Source organism: Pseudophryne corroboree, chromosome 2 (assembly GCF_028390025.1).
Source record: "Pseudophryne corroboree isolate aPseCor3 chromosome 2, aPseCor3.hap2, whole genome shotgun sequence".
Classification (NCBI taxonomy): domain Eukaryota; kingdom Metazoa; phylum Chordata; class Amphibia; order Anura; family Myobatrachidae; genus Pseudophryne; species Pseudophryne corroboree.
The window spans coordinates 206,058,558-206,071,146 of NC_086445.1; the positions used below are offsets into that span (position 1 = coordinate 206,058,558).

Here is a 12,589-nt window from a genome sequence, read left to right on the forward strand (position 1 = left end):
TGACATTTTGCCTTTCCGGACATGGTTACGTGATTGCCACATATTTCTCTTACAACTTATTAGTACCTCAGTTTTTTATTAAACAGTCTTCTCAAGCATGTATATCCTTAAAATCTGGATGGTTAGTATATATTAAAGGCCGAGGTTAGGGAACACTGACCTAGAGTATTATTGCTAAGAAGTGCTTAATAGGTAGTGAGCAAGTTCAAGTTTTCAGTGTTTCTTGTGGGCACATGCAAAACTACGAGTACTTCCCTTCTTACTTTACCACCAGGAAATACTGGATTCCCCTTTAACTTCATAAAGGCTGCAAACTCAACCTTTAACCTCTAATTTTAGGAGTGGTGCAGATCCCAAATGTCAGCCTTTTGATAAAAAGTCTTTTAGAGGCCAGTTCATTTCTGAGAAATGTGCAGCTGCACACATCACTCATAATTACAGTACAGTTACATCGCTCATTTTCCTGTACAGCGGGGTTGCGAGGTAAAATGAGTATTATTGTACTTGCTGTGTGCCGATGTTATGAGTGTTCCGTTGCCAATCATGATGGCACAGTGTTATATTTAAATTGCTCTTGTTTTTTGATAGACGTTAACACCTTATACTGCCATTTACTTTGTGTTTTACAGTTGCCATTGGAAGTAGATGTCAGACTTGTTTAACATTTGACTGCTACCTTTTTCTCGGGAGATTAGTGGCTGTACCTCCATTGATCTTAATGTAATCTTGCAATAAATGCATTCAATGGAATGGGATGCGGTTATCTGACCGGTGGTCGGGAGACCGCTGGTCACAATACCGACCCGGGAGCCCAAACCCTGAATAGCCCGCTGGTCGGCATGCTGACCAACAGGGACTATTCCCACTCGTGGGTGTCCATGACACCCATAGAGTGGGAATAGAACCTGTGACGAGCCACCGAGCGGTCACCCGAACCCAATCCAATGGAACAAGAGGATTTTGAAAGTGGCAATGTTGAATGCTAGCAATAATGCCAGTGGCTGTGCTGATATTGGAAGCTTTGGGTTCCTATGTCCGACTACAATCTGCCCCTAAATGATGATTATGCATATTAAAAAATGCACAATATTAGGTGAAATTCTGAGAATCTCATGTTACCATATTTGGAAATCACATGTTGAGCAATCGGTTGGTGAATTATTGTTTTTAGTCTTTAGTAATGATCTCATTTCGTGCCCCCAATAAAGCTGGTTGAAAGCTAAATCTGGCAAAAGGAATGAGCTGTCCTTCTGTTGTGTTACGATTTAGCGTGTGTGTAGTTTTCTGTGCATCTGTTGAGAGGCTGGCAAAGTACCACTCAGGCATGCCTGTAGACTGATCACAGGTGCTTTTATGATCTTCAAGTGTCTGGCTTGAAAGCAACATTCTCAGCTTCCAGCATTGATTCTCTACAGAGAGGCCATCTGTTACTGCTCAGTGAGTCACTGCTCTGTGACTGTTACCTGCAGTGCTCCATGAATAAGTCTGGCAAAACTATGATTGCTGAATTACAGTATGTTCCCACCCAGACCCCATATACAGTACATAAGCTGCCTTAGACAGATTCATATTTGACATTCAATATGCTGTTCAATAGGTGGAATCACATTTTAATTTTAGGGTTTTGAGTTTCCAAACATTATGGCTTTTAATAAACTGCTTTAAGACCATTATTACCCGTATTTATTGTTTTCTTTAGCATTCTTTACTATTGTCGACTTATTGCGGTCTCTGTTCCAGGTCTTACCAGTCAGTGCCACTGGGGCCCCAGTAGGGGACACGCCTTTCACCAGGACTGGTCTGCTGGGGTTTGTAGGACCTGTAAGTATTAAAACAATACACCTGGCACCCCTCAGTGTTTTGTTCAAACAAACCCTTTATTAAAGTGCCAGCAGACAAACCAACATAGGAGGAATGGCACTCCTCTTACAATAGCATTTGGTGGCAGTAGGCGCCTACAGAGTTAAGATAATAGTAATACAATGTCATCATAAAAAAATTGTTAATTTAGAATACACGTTAAACTCCCAGCAGTGGGGAAAAGCAATAATCAACAGATAAAATAACAAGTATTACAGTAGGTAGTCTGTTATATATATTTTGTAAGTATTGAAGTCCTTTGTATTGGATTAGAAAGATCCCCAATGAAAATCTTAAATTGTTTATGTAGAAGTAGAATATACTGTGCATTACTATAGTGTGACGTTCCCTTCAGTTCAGTCAATGTGGCTGCTATGTTTTTGTTCTGCTTGTTAGCTGTACACACGTAATGCCTTACCCAAGAAGTTATCAACTGAATATTGAGTCCTTAAATTTCTACCGTTAAATACATTATATTGACATTTATTCTCATGGGCTAATTGATCTGCGATCAGCCTGAGGAGGCTCAAACTGAAATCTGCGTTAAATGCCCTGCTCCCGGTGCTGCTGACCTGTTAACCCATAGCGCCGGATTCTTTGGGTTAACGAGCGTTAGCAGGTAATTTACCATGGGAGGAAAAGGGGCTATAATTGAATAGCCCCGAGCGTTAAAGGCCATGCCTATCATCCTTTTCCCGGCTCTGTAAATTACCATATTCAGCCCTAAATGAGACTGTACAGATGAAGCCAGGCTGATCGCACCCGCAACTATTTGCCAGTGGAACTCCATTGCCTTGATGCATATGTGTGTGAATAATCGCACCCGTATTGTACACATCACGAGCTGGATGAAAGCGGTTACATCTCTATGTTATAGACTAGAGGGTTCCTAGGAAACATAGATTTTCAGTTATTTTAAGACTATATCTGTCCAACAAATGATGAAATTAATATTCCAGATAGTACAACATCCCCCCCCCCCTTCATTTTGCTTTCTGTTGCTGCCATCAATTAAGCTGGGTTCACACTTAGTGACATCGTCCAGTCCAGCTGATCGGACCAACATAATGCTCCTTTCGGGCAGTGTGTATGCCTGATATGAATGCTTCTGCGTTCGCTATCAGCGTAGTCAGTTTGATGTTCTGCACATTAAACCTGACGATATTGTTGGTGACACCATGTATGATAATGGAGGATGAAACAGTGATCATTCCATCCTTCATTAACATCGCTCAGTATGTACCCAGGTTACGATATGTTGGCCTGACGTATCGGCTGGGTACACATCACTCCAGTGTGTACCCAGCTTTAGACAACAAATAATTACACTGTCAAATTTCAGTCTACTTCTTGATACAGTAAAAAATAAATGTTTTGCATCACCATTAGCAATTAGATATATAGGGCCTGATTCAATTAAGTGTGGAAGCCATCTGGACCAGAGGTTAATTTTGCTCACAGCCTATGGAGGTTTGAGCAGAATTAGAGTACCGTAATAGGCTTATAAATGCGCAGATCCCATGGAATTGATTCTGTCCCATAACATCACAGGAAATCCTTTAAAATGAAAGAGTACTTTATTATGACTTTTTACCATTATTATTGCAGGGAAGTCTTGTCTTTGTGGTAGGAAAAATGGATGGGACGTTGGTGGTGAGTGGAAGGCGGCACAATGCAGATGACATTGTAGCAACTGCATTAGCTGTGGAATCACTTAAAACCTTGTACAGAGGAAGGTAAAATATTTTCTCTTATTCTGGGATGTGAAATACGATTCATATTGCTATAGTGGTAATGTTCTGTATATTGTCAGCATGTCTTAATTGTGAGCTGATAAAGGCACTCCTGCCTGCGCTCCGGTTACTGGCTCTTTGCCTGTGACCTACATAACCCACACAGAACTACACCATAAGTAAACTATGATGTTTGAATTAGCCCATTATTATTGTTGTATGCAAGTTAGCTTTATCCAGTTTATTGCTGCAATCAGTTACTGCAGTCTACGTTTTTTCAAGGGTTAGACCCTGTGTCTTTCAAAATATATGGCAGAAGGTCAGATTAAACCCCATATAGCATAAAATAAAGTAGAAGATGTGTAAACTGTTTTAACATATTTCTCTGACGTCCTAGTGGATGCTGGGGACTCCGTAAGGACCATGGGGAATAGACGGGCTCCGCAGGAGACTGGGCACACTATAAGAAAGATTTGGTACTACCTGGTGTGCACTGGCTCCTCCCTCTATGCCCCTCCTCCAGACCTCAGTTAGATTTCTGTGCCCGCCCGAGCTGGATGCATACTAGGGGCTCTCCTGAGCTCCTAGAAAGAAAGTATATGTTAGGTTTTTTATTTTACAGTGAGACCTGCTGGCAACAGGCTCACTGCAACGAGGGACTAAGGGGAGAAGAAGCGAACCTACCTGCTTGCAGCTAGCTTGGGCTTCTTAGGCTACTGGACACCATTAGCTCCAGAGGGATCGACCACAGGACCCGTCCTTGGTGTTCGTTCCCGGAGCCGCGCCGCCGTCCCCCTTACAGAGCCAGAAGCAAGAAGATGGTCCGGAAAATTGGCGGCAGAAGACTTCAGTCTTCACCAAGGTAGCGCACAGCACTGCAGATGTGCGCCATTGCTCCTCATACACACTTCACACTCCGGTCACTGAGGGTGCAGGGCGCTGGGGGGGGGGCGCCCTGAGCAGCAATAAAATCACCTTGGCTGGCAAAATAACCACAATATATAGCCCCAGAGGCTATATATGTGGTAATTACCCCTGCCAGAATACAGAAAAAAGCGGGCGAAAAGTCCGCCGAAAAAGGGGCGGAGCCATCTCCCTCAGCACACTGGCGCCATTTCTCCCTCGCAGTTTCGCTGGAAGGAAGCTCCCTGACTCTCCCCTGCAGTCTACACTACAGAAAAGGGTAAAAAAGAGAGGGGGGGCACAAAATTGAGGCACAGTAAATATTATAGCAGCTATAGGGGACATAATTCAGTTAGTCCCTGCATTATATAGCGCTCTGGTGTGTGCTGGCATACTCTCTCTCTGTCTCCCCAAAGGGCTTTTGTGGGGTCCTGTCTCCTTTAAGAGCATTCCCTGTGTGTGTGTGCGGTGTGTCGGTATGGCTGTCGACATGTTTGATGAGGAGACTTATGTGGAGGCGGAGCAGATGCCTATAAATGTGATGTCACCCCCTGCGGGGCAGACACCTGAGTGGATGGACTTATGGAAGGAATTACGTGCAAGTGTCGACTCCTTACATAAAAAATTTGACGACATGCCAAATGCGGGACAGCCGGCTTCTCAGCTCGTGCCTGCCCAGGCAATTCAAAGGCCATCAGGGGCTCTAAAACGCCCACTACCTCAGATGGCAGACACAGATGTCGACACGGATACTGATACCAGTGTCGACGACGATGAGTCAAATTTAATGTCCACTAGGGCCATTCGTTGCATGATTGAGGCAATGAAAGAGGTTTTACACATTTCTCTATCGTCCTAGTGGATGCTGGGGTTCCTGAAAGGACCATGGGGAATAGCGGCTCCGCAGGAGACAGGGCACAAAAGTAAAGCTTTCCGATCAGGTGGTGTGCACTGGCTCCTCCCCCTATGACCCTCCTCCAAGCCAGTTAGATTTTTGTGCCCGGCCGAGAAGGGTGCAATCTAGGTGGCTCTCCTAAAGAGCTGCTTAGAAAAGTTTAGCTTAGGTTTTTTATTTTACAGTGAGTCCTGCTGGCAACAGGATCACTGCAACGAGGGACTTAGGGGAGAAGAAGTGAACTCACCTGCGTGCAGGATGGATTGGCTTCTTGGCTACTGGACATCAGCTCCAGAGGGACGATCACAGGTACAGCCTGGATGGTCACCGGAGCCTTGCCGCCGGCCCCCTTGCAGATGCTGAAGTAAGAAGAGGTCCAGAATCGGCGGCAGAAGACTCCTCAGTCTTCTAAAGGTAGCGCACAGCACTGCAGCTGTGCGCCATTTTCCTCTCAGCACACTTCACACGGCAGTCACTGAGGGTGCAGGGCGCTGGGAGGGGGGCGCCCTGGGAGGCAAATGAATACCTATTTTGGCAAAAAATACCTCACATATAGCCTCCGGAGGCTATATGGAGATATTTAACCCCTGCCAGAATCCGTTAAGAGCGGGAGACGAGGCCGCCGAAAAAGGGGCGGGGCCTATCTCCTCAGCACACAGCGCCATTTTCCCTCACAGAAAGGCTGGAGGGAAGGCTCCCAGGCTCTCCCCTGCACTGCACTAGAGAGGGGGGGCACTAAATTGGCGTTAGAAATATATAAAAAAGATGCTATAAGGGAAAACACTTATATAAGGTTGTCCCTATATAATTATAGCGTTTTTGGTGTGTGCTGGTAAACTCTCCCTCTGTCTCTCCAAAGGGCTAGTGGGTCCTGTCCTCTATCAGAGCATTCCCTGTGTGTGTGCTGTGTGTCGGTACGTGTGTGTCGACATGTATGAGGACGATGTTGGTGAGGAGGCGGAGCAATTGCCTGTAATGGTGATGTCACTCTCTAGGGAGTCGACACCGGAATGGATGGCTTATTTAGGAAATTACGTGATAATGTCAACACGCTGCAAGGTCGGTTGACGACATGAGACGGCCGACAAACAATTAGTACCGGTCCAGACGTCTCAAAAACACCGTCAGGGGTTTTAAAACGCCCGTTTACTTTAGTCGGTCGACACAGACAGGGACACTGAATCCAGTGTCGACGGTGAATAAACAAACGTATTCCTTATTAGGGCCACACGTTAAAGGCAATGAAGGAGGTGTTACATATTTCTGATACTACAAGTACCACAAAAGAGGGTATTATGTGGGATGTGAAAAAACTACCGTAGTTTTTCCTGAATCAGATAAATTAAATAAAGTGTGTGATGATGCGTGGGTTCCCCCCGATAGAAAATTATGGGCGGTATACCCTTTCCCGCCAGAAGTTAGGGCGCGTTGGGAAACACCCCTTAGGGTGGATAAGGCGCTCACACGCTTATCAAAACAAGTGGCGGTACCGTCTATAGATAGGGCCGTCCTCAAGGACCAGCTGACAGGAGGCTGGAAAAATATCATAAAAAGTATATACACACATACTGGTGTTATACTGCGACCAGCGATCGCCTCAGCCTGGATGTGCAGAGCTGGGGTGGCTTGGTCGGATTCCCTGACTAAAAATATTGATACCCTTGACAGGGACAGTATTTTATTGACTATAGAGCATTTAAAGGATGCATTTCTATATATGCGAGATGCACAGAGGGATATTTGCACTCTGGCATCAAGAGTAAATGCGATGTCCATATCTGCCAGAAGATGTTATGGACACGACAGTGGTCAGGTGATGCAGATTCCAAACGGCACAAAGGTGTATTGCCGTATAAAGGAAGAGGAGTTATTTGGGGTCGGTCCATCGGACCTGGTGGCCACGGCAACTGCTGGAAAATCCGCCGTTTTTACCCTAAGTCACATCTCTGCAGAAAAAGACACCGTCTTTTCAGCCTCAGTCCTTTCGTCCCTATAAGATCATATCTGCCCAGGGATAGAGGAAAGGGAAGAAGACTGCAGCAGGCAGCCCATTCCCAGGAACAGAAGCGTTCCACCGCTTCTGACAAGTTCTCAGCATGGCGCTGAGACCGTACAGGACCCCTGGATCCTACAAGTAGTATCCCAGGGGTACAGATTGGAATGTCGAGACGTTTCCCCTTCGCAGGCTCCTGAAGTCTGCTTTACCAAGGTCTCCCTCCGACAAGGAGGCAGTATGGGAAAAAATTCACAAGCTGTATTCCCAGCAGGTGATAATTAAATTACCCCTCCTACTACAAGAAAAGGGGTATTATTCCACACTATATTGTGGTACTGAAGCCAGAAGGCTAGGTGAGACTTATTCTAAAAAATTTTTTTGAACACTTACAAAGGTTCAAATCAAGATGGAGTCACTCAGAGCAGTGATAACGAACCAGGAAGAAGGGGACTATATAGTGTCCCGGGACATCAGGGATGCTTACCTTCTATGTCCCAAATTTGCCCTTCTCACTAAGGGTACCTCAGGTTCGTGGGGCAGAACTGTCACTATCAGTTTCAGACGCTGCCGTTTGGATTGTCCACGGCACCCCGGGTCTTTACCAAGGTAATGGCCGAAATGATGATTCTTCTTCGAAGAAAAGGCGTCTTAATTATCCCTTACTTGGACGATCTCCTGATAAGGGCATAGTCCAGGGAACAGTTGGAGGTCGGAGTAGCACTATCTCGGATACTGCTACAACAGCACGGGTGGATTCTAAATATTCCAAAATCGCAGCTGATCCCGACGACACGTCTGCTGTGCCTAGGGATGATTCTGGACACAGTCCAAAAAAAGGTGTTTCTCCCGGAAGAGAAAGCCAGGGAGTTATCCGAGCTAGTCAGGAACCTCCTAAAAACAGTGCATCATTGCACAAGGGTCCTGGTAAAAATGGTGGCTTCCTACGAAGCAATTCCATTCGGCAGATTTCACGCAAGAACTTTTCAGTGGGATCTGCTGGACAAATGGTCCGGATCGCATCTTCAGATGCATCAGCGGATAACCCTATATCCAAGGACAAGGGTGTCTCTCCTGTGGTGGTTATAGAGTGCTCATCTTCTAGAGGGCCGCAGATTCGGCATTCAGGATTGGATGCTGGTGACCACGGAGCCCAGCCCGAGAGGCTGGGGAGCAGTCACACAAGGAAAAAATTTCCAGGGAGTGTGATCAAGTCTGGAGACTTTTCTCCACATAAATATACTGGAGCTAAGAGTAAATTTATAATGCTCTAAGCTTAGCAAGACCTCTGCTTCAAGGTCAGCCGGTATTGATCCAGTGGGAAAAACATCACGGCAGTCGCCCACGTAAACAGACAGGGCGACACAAGAAGCAGGAGGGCAATGGCAAAAACTGCAAGGACTTTTCGCTGGGCGGAAAATCATGTGATAGCACTGTCAGCAGTGTTTCATCCCGGGAATGGAAACTGGGAAGCAGACTTCCTCAGCAGGCACGACCTCCACCCGGGAGAGTGGAAACTTCATCGGGAAGTTTTTTCCACATGATTGTAAACCGTTGGGAAATACCAAAGGTGGACATGATGGCGTCCCGTCTGAACAAAAAACGGGACAGGTATTGCGCCAGGTCAAGAGACCCTCAGGCAATAGCTGTGGACGTTCTGGTAACACCGTGGGTGTACCAGTCGGTGTATGTGTTCCCTCCTCTGCTTCTCATACCTAAGGTGCTGAGAATTATAAGACGTAGAGGAGTAAGAACTATACTCATGGCTCCGGATTGGCCAAGAAGGACTTGGTACCCGGAACTTCAAGAGATGCTTACAGAGGTCTTATGGCCTCTGCCGCTAAGAAGGGACTTGCTTCAGCAAGTACCAGGTCTGTTCCAAGACTTACCGCAGCTGCGTTTGTCGGCATGGCGGTGGAAAGCCGGATCCTAAGGGAAAAGGCATTCCGGAAGAGGTCATTCCTACCCTGGTCAAAGCCAGAAAGGAGGTGACCGCACAACATTATCACCACATGTGGCGAAAATATGTTGCGTGGTGTGAGGCCAGGAAGGCCCCACAAAGTAATTTCAACTCGGTCGTTTCCTGCATTTCCTGCAAACAGGAGTGTCTATGGGCCTCAAATTGGGGTCCATTAAGGTTCAAATTTCGGCCCTGTCGATTTTCTTCCAGAAAGAATTGGCTTCAGTTCCTGAAGTCCAGAAGTTTGTCAAGGGAGTATTGCATATACAACCCCCTTTTGTGCCTCCAGTGGCACTGTGGGATCTCAACGTAGTTCTGGGATTCCTCAAATCACATTGGTTTAAAACCAGTCAAATCTGTGGATTTGAAGCATCTCACATGAAAAGTGACCATGCTCTTGGCCCTGGCCTGGACCAGGCGAGTGTCAAATTGGTGGTTTTTTCTCAAAAAAGCCCATATCTGTTTGTCCATTCGGACAGGGCAGAGCTGCGGACTCGTCCCCAGTTCTCTCCCTAAGGTGGTGTCAGTGTTTCACCTGAACCAGCTTATTGTGGTGCCTTGCACCTACTAGGGACTTGGAGGACTCCAAGTTGCTAGATGTTGTCAGGGCCCTGAAAATATGTTCCAGGATGGCTGGAGTCAGGAAAACTGACTTGCTGTTATCCTGTATGCACCCAACAAACTGGGTGCTCTTGCTTCTAAGCAGACTATTGCTAGTTGGATGTGTAATACAATTCAGCTTGCACATTCTGTGGCAGGCCTGCCACAGCCAAAATATGTAAATGCCCATTCCACAAGGAAGGTGGGCTCATCTTGGGCGGCTGCCCGAGGGGTCTCGGCTTTACAACTTTGCCGAGCAGCTACTTGGTCAGGGGCAAACACGTTTGCTAAATTCTACAAATTTGATACCCTGGCTAAGGAGGACCTGGAGTTCTCTCATTCGGTGCTGCAGAGTCATCCGCACTCTCCCGCCCGTTTGGGAGCTTTGGTATAATCCCCATGGTCCTTTCAGGAACCCCAGCATCCACTAGGACGATAGAGAAAATAAGAATTTACTTACCGATAATTCTATTTCTCGGAGTCCGTAGTGGATGCTGGGCGCCCATCCCAAGTGCGGATTATCTGCAATACTTGTACATAGTTACAAAAATCGGGTTATTATTGTTGTGAGCCATCTTTTCAGAGGCTCCGCTGTTATCATACTGTTAACTGGGTTTAGATCACAAGTTGTACGGTGTGATTGGTGTGGCTGGTATGAGTCTTACCCGGGATTCAAAATTCCTCCCTTATTGTGTACGCTCGTCCGGGCACAGTACCTAACTGGCTTGGAGGAGGGTCATAGGGGGAGGAGCCAGTGCACACCACCTGATCGGAAAGCTTTACTTTTGTGCCCTGTCTCCTGCGGAGCCGCTATTCCCCATGGTCCTTTCAGGAACCCCAGCATCCACTACGGACTCCGAGAAATAGAATTATCGGTAAGTAAATTCTTATTTTCTGATATGAACCCAGGTACCTCAAAAAAGGGTATTATGTTTGGGGAGAAAAAACTACCAATAGTTTTTCCCCCATCTGAAGAATTAAATGAAGTGTGTGAAGAAGCGTGGGCTTTCCCTGATAAAAAATTGGTGATTTCAAAAAAATTACTAATGGCATTCCCTTTCTCGCCAGAGGATAGGTCACGTTGGGAAACTCCCCCTAGGGTGGATAAAGCGCTCACACGTTTGTCTAAAAAGGTGGCACTACCGTCTCCGGATACGGCCGCCCTAAAGGAACCTGCTGATAGAAAGCAGGAGGCTATCCTAAAGTCTATATATACACACACTGGTGTGATACTGAGACCAGCTATTGCTTCAGCGTGGATGTGCAGTGCTGCTGCTGCTTGGTCAGATTCCCTGTCGGAAAATATTGACACCCTAGACAGGGACACGATATTGCTAACCGTAGAGCATATAAAAGACTCAGTCTTGTACATGAGAGATGCACAGAGGGAGATCTGCCGGCTGGCATCTAGAATAAGCGCATTGTCCATTTCTGCTAGGAGAGGCTTATGGACTCGGCAGTGGACAGGAGATGCAGATTCTAAAAGGCACATGGAAGTTTTGCCTTATAAGGGTGAGGAGTTATTCGGGGATGGTCTCTCAGACCTTGTTTCCACAGCAACAGCTGGGAAGTCAGCATTTTTGCCCCATGTCCCCTCACAGCCTAAGAAAGCGCCGTATTATCAGGTACAGTCCTTTCGACCCCAGAAAAACAGGCGGGGAAAAGGCGGGTCCTTTCTGTCTAGAGGCAGAGGAAGGGGAAAAAAGCTGCACCACGCAGCAGGTTCCCAGGAACAAAAGTCCTCCCCCGCTTCTTCCAAATCCGCCGCATGACGGTGGGGCTCCACAGGCGGAGCCAGGTACGGTGGGGGGCCGCCTCAAAAATTTCAGCGATCAGTGGGTTCGCTCACGGGTGGATCCCTGGATCCTTCAAGTAGTATCTCAGGGGTACCAGCTGGAATTCGAGGCGCCTCCCCCCCGCCGTTTCCTCAAATCGGCCTTACCGACAACTCCCTCGGGCAGGGAGGCTGTACTAGAGGCAATTCACAAGCTGTATTCCCAGCAGGTGATAGTCAAAGTACCCCTACTTCAACAAGGACGGGGTTACTATTCCACACTGTTTGTGGTACCGAAACCGGACGGTTCGGTGAGACCCATTTTAAATTTGAAATCCTTGAACACATACATAAAAAGATTCAAGTTCAAGATGGAATCGCTCAGGGCGGTTATTGCAAGCCTGGACGAGGGGGATTACATGGTATCCCTGGACATCAAGGATGCTTACCTGCATGTCCCAATTTACCTTCCTCACCAGGAGTACCTCAGATTTGTGGTACAGGATTGCCATTACCAATTCCATACACTACCGTTTGGACTGTCCACGGCACCGAGGGTGTTTACCAAGGTAATGGCAGAAATTATGATACTCCTTCGAAAAAAGGGAGTTTTAATTATCCCGTACTTGGACGATCTCCTAATAAAGGCGAGGTCCAGGGAGCAGTTACTGGTCGGAGTAGCACTATCTCGGGAAGTGCTACAACAGCATGGCTGGATTCTAAACATTCCAAAGTCACAACTGGTTCCTTCCACACGCTTACTGTTCCTGGGGATGATTCTGGACACAGAACAGAAAAAAGTGTTTCTCCCGCAGGAGAAAGCCACGGAGCTGTCATCTCTAGTCAGAGACCTCCTAAAACCAAAACGGGT

The 12,589-nt window shown here is 46.8% G+C and overlaps 1 protein-coding gene across 2 annotated transcripts in view; it reads left to right on the forward strand.

Annotated features, from left to right (window-relative positions):
- Positions 1–12,589, forward strand: part of DIP2B (disco interacting protein 2 homolog B) — a 372,205-nt gene that overhangs the window by 282,011 nt on the left and 77,605 nt on the right. For both annotated transcript variants that reach the window (XM_063952252.1, XM_063952253.1), the window contains exons 20-21: positions 1,741–1,821; positions 3,469–3,596. In XM_063952252.1, the coding sequence (XP_063808322.1) occupies positions 1,741–1,821; positions 3,469–3,596 (209 nt within the window). The remainder of the gene's footprint in view (positions 1–1,740; positions 1,822–3,468; positions 3,597–12,589) is intronic.